This window comes from Callithrix jacchus, chromosome 11, assembly GCF_049354715.1.
Source record: "Callithrix jacchus isolate 240 chromosome 11, calJac240_pri, whole genome shotgun sequence".
Classification (NCBI taxonomy): Eukaryota; Metazoa; Chordata; class Mammalia; order Primates; family Cebidae; genus Callithrix; species Callithrix jacchus.
Window position 1 is genome coordinate 34,246,417 of NC_133512.1, and position 18,009 is coordinate 34,264,425.

The 18,009-nt window shown below is 39.8% G+C and overlaps 1 protein-coding gene across 4 annotated transcripts in view; it reads right to left on the reverse strand.

The window, feature by feature from the left end:
• Window positions 1-4,282: 4,282 nt before the first annotated feature.
• The window catches only part of STK31 (serine/threonine kinase 31), a 162,798-nt gene continuing 149,071 nt past the window's right edge, over window positions 4,283-18,009 (reverse strand). For all 4 annotated transcript variants that reach the window (XM_054237158.2, XM_035253621.3, XM_035253622.3 and 1 more), the window contains one exon: window positions 4,283-4,668. In XM_054237158.2, the coding sequence (XP_054093133.1) occupies window positions 4,438-4,668 (231 nt within the window). In that variant the 3' untranslated portion in view covers window positions 4,283-4,437. The remainder of the gene's footprint in view (window positions 4,669-18,009) is intronic.

Consider the following 18,009-nt stretch of genomic DNA (forward strand, 5'->3'; position numbering starts at 1 on the left):
ATTGACACTCCTAATAATACTAGCAATCTATGGGATCTATAACTAAGGAGGACTAGATATTGAATAGGCAACAAAAAACTCTGCCATGCTACTTAAGTTTACATATACTCCAAATACCAAGTCCTACTGATTTCGCCTCCCAATTATTTTATAACTTTGTCCTCTAGGTTTCATCTCTTATTCTACTTCTCTAGAGCTTGCTTTAATCATCTCTCCTCTACTTTCTTATAATTGCCATCTAGTCTCCCTACCTACTATCTTCATCATAGGTAGATGACGGATTTTGAGCGAGCTAAAGCTGCTCATAATTCTTTAATAACTTCACATTTCCTATAAAACAATTAGGTATAAACATTTTATTATTTCATACAAATCCTCATCTACCTGTTCCCTGCCTTTTACTTTATACTACTTAACACAACAAGCTGCTTCTCCCTTCAGTGCTTTCATGATGTTTCTCTGCTATTAAGGTAATCCTACTATTTGGGAGGCTGAGGTGAAAGGATCTCTTGAGCCCAGGAGTTCAAGGCTACAGTGAGCCATGATTGCACCACTGCACTCAAGCCTGAGTGACAAAGCAAGACTGTCTCTAAAAAAGAAAAAATATATACTCCTGCTACTTTCTTCACCATTCTGACTCATCCTCTATGATTTAACTAAAATACTATCTTCTCTCCTCTATGATTTAACTAAGATACTATCTTCTCCAGAAAGCTTTCCTTGACAACCTTCCTCCATAGGAAAAGTACTCCTTTATAATCTCATCAAGCCCAGAGCTGTCACTGGATATTCCATGTTGCATTATAATCTGTTTGTATCTCTGTATTTCTCAATAGATGACAGCCCTCATAAGCCTAAAGACCATGTTTTATCTATCTTTATATATCCTCATCTGGATACAAAGCAGATGACAACTATTATTTGTCGAATAAAAGCACAAGCCTTCATCTCCAGCTAGCCAATATATTGTAAATCCATACAGGACTTGTCAAGCAATGTAATATCCTTTCCTATCTAAAGTTTCACATTCTAATTACTCAATTTCAAAAGGTAATTAGAACCAGAAAACACTTCATTAGTAGCTCTGTATTAGTCTGTTCTCATGCTGCCAATAAAGACATACCCAAGACTTGGTAATTTACAAAGGAAAGAGGTTAAATGGACTCACAGTTCCACATAGCTGGGAGGCCTCACAATCATGGCAGAAGACAAAGGAGGAGCAAAGGGATGTCTTACGTGTGGCAGGCAAGAGGTCTGGTGCAGAGGAACTCTCCTTTAGAAAACTATCAGATCTCATGAGGCCTATTCACTATCACAAGAACAGTACAGCGGAAACTGCCCCCATGATTCAATTATGTTCACCTGGACCTACCCTTGACACATAAGGATTCAAGGTGAGATCTGAGTGGAGACACAGCCAAACGACATCATTCCACCCCTGGCACTACCCAAATCTCACATCTTCACATTTCAAAACCAATCATGTCTTCTCAATAGTCCCCAAGTCTTAACTCATTTCAGCATTAACTCCAAAGTCCAGACTTCAAATTCTCATCTTAGACAAGGTAAGTAAGTCCCTTCTGCCTATGAGCCTATAAAACCAAAGGCAAGTTAGTTACTTCCTAGACCCAAGGGGGGCACAGGCATTGGGCAAATACAACTGTTCCAAAATGGGAGAAATTGGCCAAAACAAAGGGGCTACATGCAAGTTGGAAATCCAGCACCCCATGCAAGTCCAAAATCCAGCACGGCAGAAACTTAAAGCTCCAAAACGACCTCCTTTGACACACAACCAGGTCACACTAATGCAAGAGGTGGGTTCCTGTGGCCTTGGCCTGCTCTGCCCTGTGGCTTTACAGGGTACAGCCCCACTCCCATCTGCTGTCAAAAGCTGCTGTTGTCTGCAGCTTTTCCAGGAACAAAGTGCAAACTGTCAGAGTATCTACCATTCTGGGGTCTAGAGGACCATGGCCTTCATGTCACAGCTCTGCTAGGCAGTGCCCCAGTAGGAACTGTGTGGGAGCTTCGACTCCACATTTTCCTTCCATACTGCCCTAATAGAGGTTCAGCATGAGGGTCCCACCTCTGTAGAAAACTTCTGTCTGGACATCCAGGTTCTTCCAAAGATCCCCTGAAATCTGGGTGGAGGTTCCGAAACCTCCATTCTTTATGTCTGTGCACCTACAGGCTCAACACCACATGCAAGTTGAAAGTTGCTAAGGGTTGGAGCTTGTACCCTCTGAAGCCATGGGCCAAGCTTGATCTTGGCCCATTTTAGCCAGAGCTGGAGCAGCTGGAATGCAGGGCACCAAGTCCCTAGGCTCCACACAGCAGGGGGACCCTGGGCCTGGCCCACAAACTATTTTTTCTTCCTAGGCCTCTGGGCCTGCAATAGGAGAGCCTGCCACAAAGGTCTCTGATATGCCCTAAGACATTTTCTCCATTCTCTTACTAACTAGCATTTGGTCCCCCATTACTTATACAAATTTCTGCAGCTGGCTTGAATTTCTCCTCAGAAAATAGGTTTTTCTTTTCTATTGCATCAACAGGCTGGAAATTTTCTGAACTTTTATGCTCTGCTTTCCTTTTAAATGTTAAGTTCCAAGTGTGAATCATAATTTTGTGAATACATAAGACTGAATGCTTTTAACAGCATCCAGGTCACCCTTAAACACTCTGCTGCTCAGAAATTTCTTCCACCAGATGGTATTTCTATTCTAGATCCTTGAGGAATTGCCACACTATCTTCCACAATGGTTGAACTAATTTACACTCCCACCAACAATGTAAAAGTGTTTTATTTCTCCACATCCTCTTCAGCATCTGTTGTCTCCTGATTTTTCAATGATCATCATTCTAAATGGCATGAGATGGTATCTCCATATGGTTTTGATTTGCATTTCTCTAATGACCAGTGATGATGAGCTTTTTCATATGTTTGTTGGCTGAATAAATGTCTACCATTTAACCCAGCAACCCCATTACTGGGTATATATCCAAAGGATTGTAAATCATTCTATTATAAAGACACATGCACAGGTATGTTTATTGCGGCACTGTTCACAATAGCAAAGACTTGAAACCAACACAAATGCCCATCAATGATAAACTGAATAAAGAAAATGTGGCACATATACACCATGGAATACTATGCAGCCACAAAAAAGGATGAGTTCATGTCCTTTGCAGGGACATGGATGAAGCTAGAAACAAACATTCCCAGCAAACTGACACAAGAACAGAAAACCAAACACTACATGTTCACACTCATAAGTAGGTGTTGAACAATGAGAACACATGGACACAGGAAGGGGAACACCACACACTGGAGCCTGTTGGGGGTTGGGGGAGGAGGGAAGGAATAGCAGGGGGTAGGGGGATAGGGGAGGGATAGCATTAGGAGAAATACCTAATATAGATGACAGGGTGATGGATGCAGCAAACCACCATGGCACGTGTATACCTTCATAACAAACCTGCACATTCTGCACATGTACCCCAGAACTTAAAGTATAATTTTAAAAAAAGGAAATTTCTTCCACCAGATGCCCTAAATCATCTCTCAAATTCAAAGCTGCACAAATCTCTAGGGCCAAAATGCTGCCAGTCTCTTTGCTTAAATGTCGCAAGAGTCACCTTTATTCCAGTATCCAACACGCTCCTCATCTCCATCTGAGACCACCTAAACCTGGACTTCATCGGCCCTATCATTAACAACATTTTGGTCAAAGCCATTCAACACATCTCTAGGATGTTCCAGACTTTCCCACATCTTCCTGTCCTCTTCTGAGCCCTCCAAACTTTTCCAACCTCTGCCTATTATCTAGTTCCAAAGTCACTTCCACATGTTTGGGTATCTTTAAAGCAGCACTCCATTCTTCATACCAATTTACTGTATTAGTCTGTTCTCAACCTGCTAATACAGACATACCTGAGACTGGGTAATTTATAAAGGAAAGAAGACTCACAGTTGATCACATGGTTGGGAGGCCTCACAATTGTAGCAGAAGATGAAGGAAGAGTAACAGCATGTCTTACATGGAAGCAGGCAAAAAGCTTGTGTAGGGCAACTCCCCTTTATAAAACCATATGATCTCCTGAGAGGTATTCACTACCGTAAGAACAGTATGGGAAAAACCCACCCGTGATTCAGTTACCTCCCACGAGGTCCCTCCCATAACATGTGGGGATTATGGTAATTACAATTTAAAATGAGATTTGGGTGGGGACACAGCCAAACCATATCAAACTCCAAGTAAACTAAAGTTCAAAGTATACAAACTATTCTGTGCACAGCCAAACATCTTTATTTTTCACAGTCTGAATACTAAAGATACAACCCAACTAGTCCCAGAACATTTCTAGATACTTTTGTATATTAACCAAACTAAACAAAGCTTTTATAAAGAACATCTGCAACAATAACAGAATAATAATCTAACAATCAAAGTTGGCTTCAGAATTTCTTGTCTTCTCCATACATTTATTGAAGTTCTCTGTCTTTATTTCTTCTTCTTTTTTATATGGGATATATTCAGTAACTTTTTCTGGGTTTGGAACTGATTTCTCTTTTGGTATCAAGAAACATTCAGCATTTAAAACTTGTTCAGCAGTGATAGAACTTCTGTAATATATCAAACTACAGAGGAGGGATTTGACTTTTTCATCCTGCAAGGAAAAATATGTGTTACAAAACAAAGGAAAAAAAGGACAACCCTGTAATGAAGAAGAAACAATTCACAAATTCTTTTGGTCAGTGATACAGGTCTAAAATCAAGTTTTTCTATTTAGAGTTTTAAAGATTCTTACCAAGTTCAACTACAGTTGACCCTTAAACAGCACAGGTTTCAACTGCACAGGTAGGTCCATTAATAAGTAGACTTTTTATTTTCAATAAATACAGTCAGGAAGAATGGGCTTCAAGATGACTGATGAGGTATCTGGTACTCGCCTCAACAAAAAACCAAAATAATGAGCAGATAATAACACTTCAAATCAGATCATCTGGCTGAGAACAGTGGCTTATGCCTGTAATCTCAGCACTCTGGGAGGCCGCTAAAATGGGGAGATCACCTTAGGTCAGTAATTCAAGACTAGCCTGGCCAAGATGGTGAAACTCCATCTCTACCACGAGAGTTGTATACCTGGAAGTCAAAGTATAATACCTACCACTATAAACCACACTAAACTACAAAATCTACTGGTAAAACAAACACACAAATAAAGAAGAGAAACTATTACCACTACAGAAAACCACCAAACCACAATGATAAGAGATAAAATAAGAAACAAAAGATACACAAAATGAGAATCAATGACAGAAATTAACCTCATACATGTATCAATGACACCCTTGAATGTAAACAACCAATTAAACTTTCCACTTTAAAGACGCAAACTGGTTGAAAGGATTTTTTTAATGACCCAATTATATGCTGCCAAAAGATGAGAAAAGATACTCCATGCAAAAGGAAACCAAAAGCAATCAGATGAAGCTATACTTATATCAAGTAAGACAGGCTTTAAGTCAAAAACAGCAGAAAATGACAAAGAAGGTAATTATATAATAATAAAGGGATCAATTAGCAAGAGAATATAACAATTCTAAACATACACATACACCCAACAACAGAGCACCCAGATACATAAATCAAATATTATTAAATCTAAAGGGAGAAACAGATAGCACCCAACTCTCACCATTAGACAGATCATCTAGTGAGAAAATTAATTTAAGAAACACTAATTATACACTGCACTTAAAGACCAAATAAACCTGACAGATATTTACAGAACATTTTACCCAAAAGCAACAAAATACACATACTTCTCTCATCAGCATATGGAACATTCTCTAGGAAATCTAGGAACACACAATACCTAAGCCACAAAACAAGGCTCAAAAAAGGTTTTAAAATTAAAACCATATCTACTTTCTTTTTTTTATTTATTTTTTTTTAATTTTTTATTGGATTTTAGGTTTTGGGGTACATGAGCAGAGCATGCAAGACAGTTGCGTAGGTACACACATGGCAGTGTGCTTTGCTTTTCTTCTCCCCTTCACCCACATTTGGCATTTCTCCCCAGGCTATCCCTCCCCACCTCCCCCTCCCACTGGCCCTCCCCTTTTCCCCCCAATAGACCCCACTGTTTAGTACTCCCCTTTCTGTGTCCATGTGTTCTCATTTTTCATCACCCACCTATGAGTGAGGATATGCGGTGTTTCATTTTCTGTTCTTGTGTCAGTTTGCTGAGGATGATGTTCTCCAGATTCATCCATGTCCCTACAAACAACACAAACTCATCATTTCTGATTGCTGCATAATATTCCATGGTGTATATGTGCCACATTTTTCCAATCCAGTCTATTATCAATGGGCATTTGGGTTGATTCCAGGTCTTTGCTATTGTAAACAGTGCTGCAATGAACATTCGTGTACATGTGTCCTTATACTAGAACGATTTATAGACTTTTGGATATATACCCAGTAATGGGATTGCTGGGTCAAATGGAATTTCTATTTCTAAGGCCTTGAGGAATTGCCACACTGTCTTCCACAATGGTTGAACTAATTTACACTCCCACCAACAGTGTAAAAGTGTTCCTTTTTCTCCACATCCTCTCCAGCATCTGTTGTCTCCAGATTTTTTAATGATCGCCATTCTAACTGGCGTGAGATGGTATCTCAATGTGGTTTTGATTTGCATCTCTCTGATGACCAGTGACGATGAGCATTTTTTCATATGATTGTTGGCCTCATATATGTCTTCTTTCGTAAAGTATCTGTTCATATCCTTTGCCCACTTTTGAATGGGCTTGTTTTTTTCCTGTAAATCTGTTTGAGTTCTTTGTAAATTCTGGATATCAGCCCTTTGTCAGATGGGTAGACTGCGAAAATTTTTTCCCATTCTGTTGGTTGCCGATCCACTCTAGTGACTGTTTCTTTTGCCGTGCAGAAGCTGTGGAGTTTGATTAGGTCCCATTTGTCTATTTTGGCTTTTGTTGCCAATGCTTTTGGTGTTTTGTTCATGAAGTCCTTGCCTACTCCTATGTCCTGGATAGTTTTGCCTAGATTTCCTTCTAGGGTTTTTATGGTGCCAGGTCTTATGTTTAAGTCTTTAATCCATCTGGAGTTAATTTTAGTGTAAGGTGTCAGGAAGGGGTCCAGTTTCTGCTTTCTGCACATGGCTAGCCAGTTTTCCCAACACCATTTGTTAAACATGGAATCCTTGCCCCATTGCTTGTTTTTGTCAGGTTTATCAAAGATTGTATAGTTGTATGTATGTTGTGTTGCCTCCGGTGCCTCTGTTTTGTTCCATTGGTCTATATCTCTGTTTTGGTACCAGTACCATGCTGTTTTGATTACTGTAGCCTTGTAGTATAGTTTGAAATCCGGTAGTGTGATGCCCCCCGCTGTGTTCTTTTTGCTTAGAATTGACTTGGCTATGCGGGCTCTCTTTTGGTTCCATATGAAGTTCATGGTGGTGTTTTCCAGTTCTGTGAAGAAAGTCAATGGTAGCTTGATGGGGATAGCATTGATTCTGTCAATTACTTTGGGCAGTATAGCCATTTTCACGATATTAATTCTTCCTAACCATGAACATGGAATGTTTCTCCATCTGTTTGTGTCCTCTCTGATTTTGTTGAGCAGTGGTTTGTAGTTCTCCTTGAAGAGGTCCCTTACGTTCCTTGTGAGTTGTATTCCGAGGTATTTTATTCTTTTTGTAGCAATTGCGAATGGCAGTTCGCTCTTGATTTGGCTTTAAGTCTGTTATTGGTGTAGACGAATGCTTGTGATTTTTGCACATTGATTTTATATCCTGAGACTTTGCTGAAGTTGCTTATCAGTTTCAGGAGTTTTTGGGCTGAGGCAATGGGGTCTTCTAGGTATACTATCATGTTGTCTGCAAATAGAGACAATTTGGCTTCCACCTTTCCTATTTGAATACCCTTTATTTCTTTTTATTGCCTGATTGCTCTGGCTAGAACTTCCAGTACTATATTGAATAGGAGTGGTGAGAGAGGGCATCCTTGTCTAGTGCCGGATTTCAAAGGGAATGCTTCCAGTTTTTGCCCATTCAGTATGATATTGGCTGTTGGTTTGTCATAAATAGCTTTTATTACTTTGAGATACGTTCCATCGATACCGAGTTTATTGAGGGTTTTTAGCATAAAGGGCTGTTGAATTTTGTCAAATGCCTTCTCTGCATCAATTGAGATAATCATGTGGTTTTTGTTTTTGGTTCTGTTTATGTGGTGAATTACTTTGACAGACTTGCGTATGTTGAACCAGCCTTGCATCCCTGGGATGAATCCTACTTGATCATGATGAATAAGTTTTTTGATTTGCTGTTGCAATCGGCTTGCCAATATTTTATTGAAGATTTTTGCATCTATGTTCATCTCGGATATTGGTCTGAAGTTTTCTTTTCTCGTTGGGTCTCTGCTAGGTTTTGTTATCAGGATGATGTTGGTCTCATAAAATGATTTGGGAAGGATTCCCTCTTTTTGGATGGTTTGAAATAGTTTTAGAAGGAATGGTACCAGCTCCTCCTTGTGTGTCTGGTAGAATTCGGCTGTGAACCCGTCTGGACCTGGGCTTTTTTTGTGTGGTAGGCTCTTAATTGCTGCCTCAACTTCAGATCTTGTTATTGGTCTATTCATAGTTTCAGCTTCCTCCTGGTTTAGGCTTGGCAGGACACAGGAGTCCAGGAATTTATCCATTTCTTCCAGGTTTACTAGTTTATGTGCATAGAGTTGTTTGTAATATTCTCTGATGATGGTTTGAATTTCTGTGGAATCTGTGGTTATTTCCCCTTTATCATTTTTTATTGCATCTATTTGGTTGTTCTCTCTTTTCTTTTTAATCAATCTGGCTAGTGGTCTGTCTATTTTGTTGATCTTTTCAAAAAAGCAGCTCTTGGATTTATTGATTTTTTGAAGGGTTTTTTGTGTCTCAATCTCCTTCAGTTCAGCTCTGATCTTAGTTATTTCTTGTCTTCTGCTGGGTTTTGAGTTTTTTTGATCTTGCTCCTCTAGCTCTTTCAATTTTGACGATAGTGTGTCAATTTTGGATCTCTCCATTCTCCTCATATGGGCACTTTTTGCTATATACTTTCCTCTAGAGACTGCTTTAAATATGTCCCAGAGGTTCTGGCACGTTGTGTCTTCGTTCTCGTTGGTTTCGAAGAACTTCTTTATTTCTGCCTTCATTTCGTTGTTTACCCAGTCAACATTCAAGAGCCAGTTGTTCAGTTTCCATGAAGCTGTGCGGTTCTGGGTCGGTTTCTGAATTCTGAGTTCTAACTTGATTGCACTATGGTCTGAGAGACTGTTTGTTATGATTTCAGTTGTTTTGCATTTGTTGAGCAGTGCTTTACTTCGAATTATGTGGTCAATTTTAGAGTAGGTGTCATGTGGTGCTGAGAAGAATGTGTATTCTGTGGATTTGGGGTGGAGAGTTCTGTAAATGTCTATCAGGTTTGCTTGCTCCAGGTCTGAGTTCAAGCCCTGGATATCCTTGTTGATTTTCTGTCTGGTTGATCTGTCTAATATTGACAGTGGAGTGTTAAAGTCTCCCACTATTATTGTGTGGGAGTCTAAGTCCTTTTGTAAGTCATTAAGAACTTGCCTTATGTATCTGGGTGCTCCTGTATTGGGTCCATATATGTTTAGGATCGTTAGCTCTTCTTGTTGTATCGATCCTTTTACCATTATGTAATGGCCTTCTTTGTCTCTTTTGATCTTTGTTGCTTTAAAGTCTATTTTATCACAGATGAGAATTGCAACTCCTGCTTTTTTTTTGCTTTCCATTAGCTTGGTAAATCTTCCTCCATCCCTTTATTTTGAGCCTTTGTGTATCCTTGCATGTGAGATGGGTTTCCTGAATACAGCACACTGATGGGTTTTGGATTTTTATCCAATTTGCCAGTCTGTGTCTTTTGATTGGTGCATTTAGTCCATTTACATTTAGGGTTAATATTGTTATGTGTAAATTTGATACTGCCATTTTGATGCTAAGTGGCTGTTTTGCCTGTTAGTTGTTGTAGATTCTTCATTATGTTGAAGCTCTTTAGCATTCAGTGTGATTTTGGAATGGCTGGTACTGGTTGATCCTTTCTATGTGTAGTGCCTCTTTTAGGAGCTCTTGTAAAGCAGGCCTGGTGGTGACAAAATCTCTGAGTACTTGCTTGTTCGCAAAGGATTTTATTTTTCCTTCACTTCTGAAGCTCAGTTTGGCTGGATATGAAATTCTGGGTTGAAAGTTCTTTTCCTTAAGAATGTTGAATATTGGCCCCCACTCTCTTCTGGCTTGTAGTGTTTCTGCCGAGAGATCTGCTGTGAGTCTGATGGACTTCCCTTTGTGGGTGACCCGACCTTTCTCTCTGGCTGCCCTTAGTATTCTCTCCTTTATTTCAACCCCGTTGAATCTGACGATTATGTGCCTTGGGGTTGCTCTCCTTGCGGAATATCTTTGTGGTGTTCTCTGTATTTCCTGCATTTGAGTGTTGGCCTGTCTTGCTAGGTGGGGGAAATTTTCCTGGATGATGTCCTGAAGAGTATTTTCCAGCTTGGATTCATTCTCTTCATCCCCTTCTGGTACACCTATCAAACGTAGGTTAGGTCTTTTCACATAGTCCCACATTTCTTGCAGACTTTGTTCATTCCTTTTTGCGCTTTTTTCTCTAATCTTGGTTTCTCATTTTATTTCATTGAGTTGGTCTTCGGCTTCAGATATTCTTTCTTCTGCTTGGTCAATTCGGCTATTGAAACTTGTGTTTGCTTCGTGAAGTTCTCGTATTGTGTTTTTCAGCTCCTTTAATTCATTCATATTCCTCTCTAAGTTATCCATTCTTGTTATCATTTCCTCAAATCTTTTTTCAAGGTTCTTAGTTTCTTTGCTTTGATTTAATACATGATCTTTTAGCTCACAAAAGTTTCTCATTATCCATCTTCTGAAGTCTAATTCCGTCATTTCGTCGCAGTCATTCTCCGTCCAGCTTTGTTCCCTTGCTGGTGAGGAGTTTTGGTCCTTTCTAGGAGGCGAGGTGTTCTGGTTTCGGGTGTTTTCCTCCTTTTTGCGCTGGTTTCTTCCCATCTTTGTGGATTTGTCCGCTGGTCGTCCGCGTAGTTGCTGACTTTTCGATTGGGTCTCTGAGTGGACACTCAGAATGTTGATGATGAAGTATTTCTGTTGCTTGGTTTTCCTTCTACCAGTCTAGCCCCTTCGCTGTACGACTGCTGAGGTCCGCTCCAGACCCTGCTTGTCTGGGGTGCACCTCTAGCAGCTGTGGCACAGCGAGGGATGCTACCAGTTTCTTTTTCTGCTATCTTTGTCCCAGGATGATGCCTGCCTAATGTCAGTCTTTTGGATATAGAGGGGTCAGGGAGCTGCTTGAGGAGACAGTTTGTACTTTATAGAGGCTTAATTGCTGAGCTGTGCGCTCTGTTGTTCATTCAGGGCTGTTAGGCTGCTATGTTTGATTCTGCTGCAACAGAGCTCATTACAAAACCCTTTTTTTTTTTCTCAAATGCTCTGTGTTGAGGGGTTTGGGCTTTATCTTTGGATGTTCGTTGAGGTCCTGCCCAGCTAGGACGCAGACTAGCCACTGTTTGCCTGCCAAGGCTCCGCCCTGCTGTTGTGTGATTCGCCCTGTCCCTGCAGGCTCTGCTGTGTTCTCCGCCTTGCCCTGCGGCGGAGTCTCTCTGTTGTAGCGGGTTGCCTCGGCAACGTCAGGCTGCGTCAGCAGTGGGCGTGTATCTCAGTAGGGACGGGTTGCCTCGGCAACGGCTGGCTGCATCAGCAATGGGCGTGTAACTCAGTTGGGGCAGGTTGCCTCGGTAATGGTGGACGCCCCTCCCCCTCAGAGCGTCTCGGGCCGTCTGCACAGGGCTTGTTTGAAATCGCGGTTTTGTTCGTCCCACTGGGCCAACTCTAACGCTCTGTCCCTGCAATCCCCTGGGCTGGCCCACTGTCCAAGTCTAGCTCAGTCTCAAGTCCCGCCCTCTCACGTCTCTGGCTGCCAGTTCAACGGGGCACCCGGACAAGCGCGCCCTGTGGGGAGCACTGGGTAGGGCCGGCCGCCGCCACCCTGGCTGCCGGCTTCGCCAGGCAGAGGTTCTGCCTGGCGTCCCGCGTCTCCTCTTCACTTGGGAATTTCCCCGTTCTGTGGGCAACAAAGATCAGTCTGGAAATGCAGCTCGGACTCACCTCTCCACGGACACAACGAGAGCTCCAATCCTGGGTTGTTCTCACAGCGCCATCTTGAGTCCCCCCAAATTTACGTTTTTCCCATATCTACTTTCATCTCAGAAAACTAAAAATCAACAAGAGAAACAGAAAACTATACAAATGCATGGAAATTGGCCAGGCATGGTAGAGCACACCTGTAATTCCAGCGTTTTGGGAGCTTGAGGCAAACAGATCACTTATGGTCAGGAGTTTGAGACCAGCCTGGCCAACATGTTGAAACCCCATCTCTACTAAAAATACAAAAATTAGATGAATGTGGTGGCAAACACCTACAATCTCAGCTACAAAGGAGGGGAGGCAGGATAATTGCTTGGACCCAGGAGGCAGAGGTTGCAGTAAGCTGAGATCACACCACTGCACTCCAGCCTGGGCAACATCTCAAGAAGAAACAAAAACAAAAAACATGGAAATTAAACAGCAGGCTCCTGACCCCATCTCAAAAAGAAACAAAAGCAAAAACACACAGGGAAATTAAACAACATGCTCCCGAATGACCACTGGGTCAAGGAAGAAATTAAAGAGGGAATTAGAAAATGACTTGGAACAACTGAAAATCAAAGCAACATAACAAAACCAATGAGATATAGCAAAACTAGTGTGAGGAGAGACATTTACAGCAATAAATGCTTGTATCAAAAAAGGAGTAAGATTTTGAAATAAATGGCCTGGTGATACATCTCACAGATTAGTAGGAAAGAAAGAATAAAGTGAGAACAGAATTAAGTGAAATAAACTAAAAAAAAAATGCAAAGGATCAACAAAAAATTTTTTGAAAAGACAAACAAAATCAATAAACTGCTAGTTATATTAAAAACAAAAAAGAGAAGCTGCAATAAACACAATCAGAAATGAAAAAGAGACACTATGCCTGATACCACAAAAACATAAAGACTATTACGAGTAACTATACATTAACTGACTGAAAAGCCTGGAGGAAATGTATAAATTCCTGGACACAAACAACCTACCAGATTTGAATTAGCAAAAAACAGAAAACATGAACAGACCAATAACAAGTAATGGAATTAAGTCAGTAACAGAAAGTCTCCCAACAAAGAAAAGTCCAGGACCAGAGAACTTCACTGCTGAATTCCACCAAACTTTCAAAGAAGAACTAACATCAATTATCCTCAAACTACTGCAAAAGTTCAAGAGGAGAGAATTCTCCCTAACTTGTTCTACAAGGCCAAGGCCACCATGAAACCAAAACCAGACAAGGATACAACAACAAAAAAACTATAGACCAATATCCCTGATAAACATAGATGCAAAAATTTTCAACAAAATACTAGCAGTCCAAATCCAACAGCACATCAAAAACATAATACACCATGATTAATTAGGATTTATCCCAGGGATGCAAAGATGGTTCAACACACCCAAATCAATGATATGATCGATCACATCAATTGAAAGAAGGGCAAAAACCATATGACCAACCAGCTTAATAGACACCAAAAAAGTATTTGATAGAATAAAACATCCCTTTATGACAAAAGCTCTCAACAAACTAGGTATATAAGGAATATACCTCAACATAATAAAGGATCAGGAGTTCAAGACCAGCCTGGCCAACATGTTAATTAAACCTTGTCTCTACTAAAAAATACAAAATAAACTCAGCCATGGTGGCAGGCACCTATAATCCCAGCTATTTGGGAGGCTGAGGCATGAGAACTGCTTGAACCCAGGAGGTGGAGGTTGCAGTGAACCAAGACTGTGCCACTGCACTCCAGCCTGGCAACAAGAACAAAACTCTGTCTCAGAAAAATAAGAGAGAGAGAGGAACATTCCTCTAAAGAATTGGAACAAGACAAGGATCTCCACTTTCACCACTCCTCTTCAACAGTCCTGGAAGTCCTAGTCAGAGCAATCAAGCAAGAAAAATAAATAAAAGGCATCCAAACTGAAAAAGAGCAAGCCAAATTGTCCCTCTTTGCAGATGATACAATCTTCTATTTAAAAAACCTAAAGACTCCACCAAAAACCTCTTAGATTTGATAATTCTAGTACATCTGTAGGATATAGATCAACATATAAAAAATCTGTAGAATTTCTATAAATCAATAGTAAACTAGCTAACATCAAGAAGGCAATCCCATTTATAATAGCTAAAAAATAAATATATTATCTAGGAAGAAATTTAAACAGGAGGTTGAAGATGTCTACAAAGAAAACTACAAAACACTGATGAAAGAAACTGAAGAGGATGCTAACAAATGGAAAGAAACTCCATACTCCTGGATCAGAACAATTAGTATTGTTAAAATACCCATACTACCCAAAGATCTACAGATTCAAAGCAATCCCTATCAAAATAGCAATGTAATTTTTCAGAGAAATAGAAAAAAAAACTAAATTTCACATGGAACTAAAAAAGAGCACAAATAGTCAAAACAATTATCAGCAAAAAGAACAAAGGTGGAGGTATAACACTGACTTCCAAATATCTTACAAGGCTATAGTAACTAAAACAGCTTTTTATTAGTATAAAAATAGATACCTGCACCTATGGAATAGAATTGAAAACCCAGAAAGAAAGCCACATATTTACAGCCAACCAATTTATCACAAAGGCACCAAGAACATACACTAAGGAAAAGACTTCAATAAATGGTACTAGGAAAAACTGGATATCCATATACAAAAAAAAATAAAAGTAGACCCTTATCTCTCACCTTATACAAAAATCAATTCAAGATTGATTAAAGACTTAAATATAAAACCCAAGACTATAAAAATACTATAAGTCTAGGCAAAGATTTCTATGGCCAAAATCTCAAAAGCACAGGCAGCAAAAACAAAAAGATACAAATGAGACGATATTTAACCAAAATGCTTCTGCACAGCAAAAGAAATAATCAACAGAGTGAAGAGACAATTTGTTGAATGGAATATTTGCAAACTATTCATCCCATACAGACTAATATCCAGAATATAAAAGAAACTCGCCAGGCGCGGTGGCTCAAGCCTGTAATCCCAGCACTTTGGGAGGCTGCGGCGGGTGGATCACGCGGTCAAGAGATCGAGACCATTCTGGTCAACTGGTGAAACCTCATCTCTACTAAAAATACAAAAAACTAGCTGGGCATGGTGGCGCGTGCCTGTAATCCCGGCTACTCAGGAGGCTGAGGCAGGAGAATTGCCTGAACCCAGGAGGCGGAGGTTGCGGTGAGCCAAGATCGCGCCATTGCACTCCAGCCTGTGTAACAAGAGCGAAACTCTTTCTCAAAAAAAAAAAAAAAGAAAAGAAACTCGACAGGGAAAAGAAAACAATCCCATTAAAAAGTAGACAAAGGACATAAATAGACATTTCTCAAAAGAAGGCATACAAATGACCAACAAGTATATGAAAAATGCTCAACATCACTAATCATCAGGGAAATGCACATCAAAGTCACAATGAATTTTCATTTTACATCAGCTGGAATGCCATTTTTTTAAAATGACAAAAAAGTAGCAAAATGCTAGCAAAGATATGGAGAACAGAAAACTGTTATACGTTGTTGGTAGAAATGTAAATTAGTATAGCCATTATGGAAAATAGTACAAATGTTTTTCCAAAAACTAAAAATGGAACTATCATACAATCCAGGAATCCCACTACTCGATATTTATCAAAACAAAAAGGAAATCAGTAGATGAAAACTGCATCCCCATGTTTACTGCAGCACTACTCACAATTACAAAGGCAATGGACAAATGGATAAAGAAAAGATGGTACATATACACAACAAAATACTATTCAACCATAAAAGGAAATTCAATTCTGTCATTTTCAGCAACAAAAATGGAACAGTCATTCTGTAAAGTGAAATAAGCCAGGCATAGAAAGACAGATATCAAATGTTCTCACTCATATATAGGAGCTACAAAAGTTGATCTCAAAGAGGTAGAGTGGAATGACAGATACTAGAGACTGAGTAGAGAGAGTAGGTGAGGTGGAAGGGGATGAAGAGAGTTGTTTAATGGGTACAAACAACCAGGTTGATAGAAGAAATAAGTACTAGTGACTGACAGAATATGCTGACTCTAGTTAACAATGTACTATATATTTCAAAATAGCCAGAAGAGAGGACTTGATATGTTCCCAAAACAGAGAAATGATAAATCATCAAGATAATGGATACCTTAAATACTGACTTGGTCATTATGCATTCCATACTTGTAACAAAATATCACGTGTACCCCACAAATATATACAAAAATTATGTACCAATATGAAATAAATAAGTTATGTACCAATATGAAATAAATTTTAAAAAATTTATTACTTCCCTTCTCTCTCTTTTAACATGGTAAAGGCCAGAATTTCACACTATCAAAATGTCACACTGAAGCTTCTCTGTCCAGAAGGGTAAACTTCTTTACCTAGTTAGCTGTTTCTGGTTTCAGTTTTTATGTGACCACCCTCTAGGATCTCCTCTACTGCCACTATCATTATCATCATCATTATGGGAGCCAGAATTTATTATATCCCTCTATTTCAACAGTATTTGTATTAGCACATGTAAACAACCCTGTAAGGTTGCTGTTCCATTATTTCCACCTCCAAAGACAACTTGGTATACCTTTTATTTGCCTTTTATGATTCCTCCAACCAAAGCACATATTACATTGAATAAAAATAATCTGTTTACTGCTGGCCAGGTAGGCACTTTGGGAGGCCAAGGTGTGTGATCACTTGAAGCCAGAACTTTAAGGCCAGAACAGTCAACATGGTGAAACCCTGTCTCTACCAAAAATACAAAAATTAGTTGGGCATGGTGGCGCATGCCAGTAATCCCAGCTACTCAAGAGGCTGAGGCAGGAGAATCACTTGAACCTGGGAGGTGGAGGTTGCAGTGTCAGAGATCACATCCCTGCACTCCAGCCTGGGCGACAGAGCAAGACTGTCTCAAAATAAACAAACAAAAAAAAAACATCTGTTTCCACTAGTGTCTGCATTACACTCTAAGACCTTTCAGATTCAAAATTTTAGTTTGTCATTTCATCTCCATAAAAAGCAGAATATCTGAAAATAATAGGCATTCAGTAAATATTTGATAACTAAATGAATCCATGTCTGTACTCTACAGAATATGTTTTTAAGAAGATTTAAAGATTGTTATCTTCACTAGTCACAATTAAATATTACAAAATCCAAATGAGAAAAAAATAACACATGCTCCTCAAAACCACAAAAGTAGATCAGGAACAAAAGTCTTATTATGTTCTTCAACAAAAATGACTCTCAGCCAGGAATGGTGGCTCATGCCTGTAATCTCAGCACTTTGGAGAGCCAAGGCAAGCAGACCACTTAAGGTCAGGAGTTTGAGACCAGCCTAACCAACATGGAGAAACCCCATCTCTACTAAAAATACAAAAAATTAGCAAAGCGTTCCCTAAGTTTTTAAAGTTTATATTATTCCAATAAAAATATAATTAATTTTTTTCCTTGAGACTAAACAACTTAAAGATGTTTTAGAACAATGACAACCAAAAATAGCCATGAAAGCTGATTTGAAAAATAGCAATGAGGGCCAGGTGCAGTGGCTCACACCTGTAATCCTAGAATTTTGGAAGGCTCAGGCAGGCAGACCACTTGAGGTCAGGAGTTTGAGACTGGCCTGACCAAAATGGAAAAACATCATCGCCACTAAAAATACAAAAATTAGCCAGCTGTGGTGGCATGTGCCTGTAGTCCCAGCTACTCAGGAGGTGAGGCACGAAACTCACATGAACCTGCAAGGCAGAGGTTGCAGTGAGCCACGAT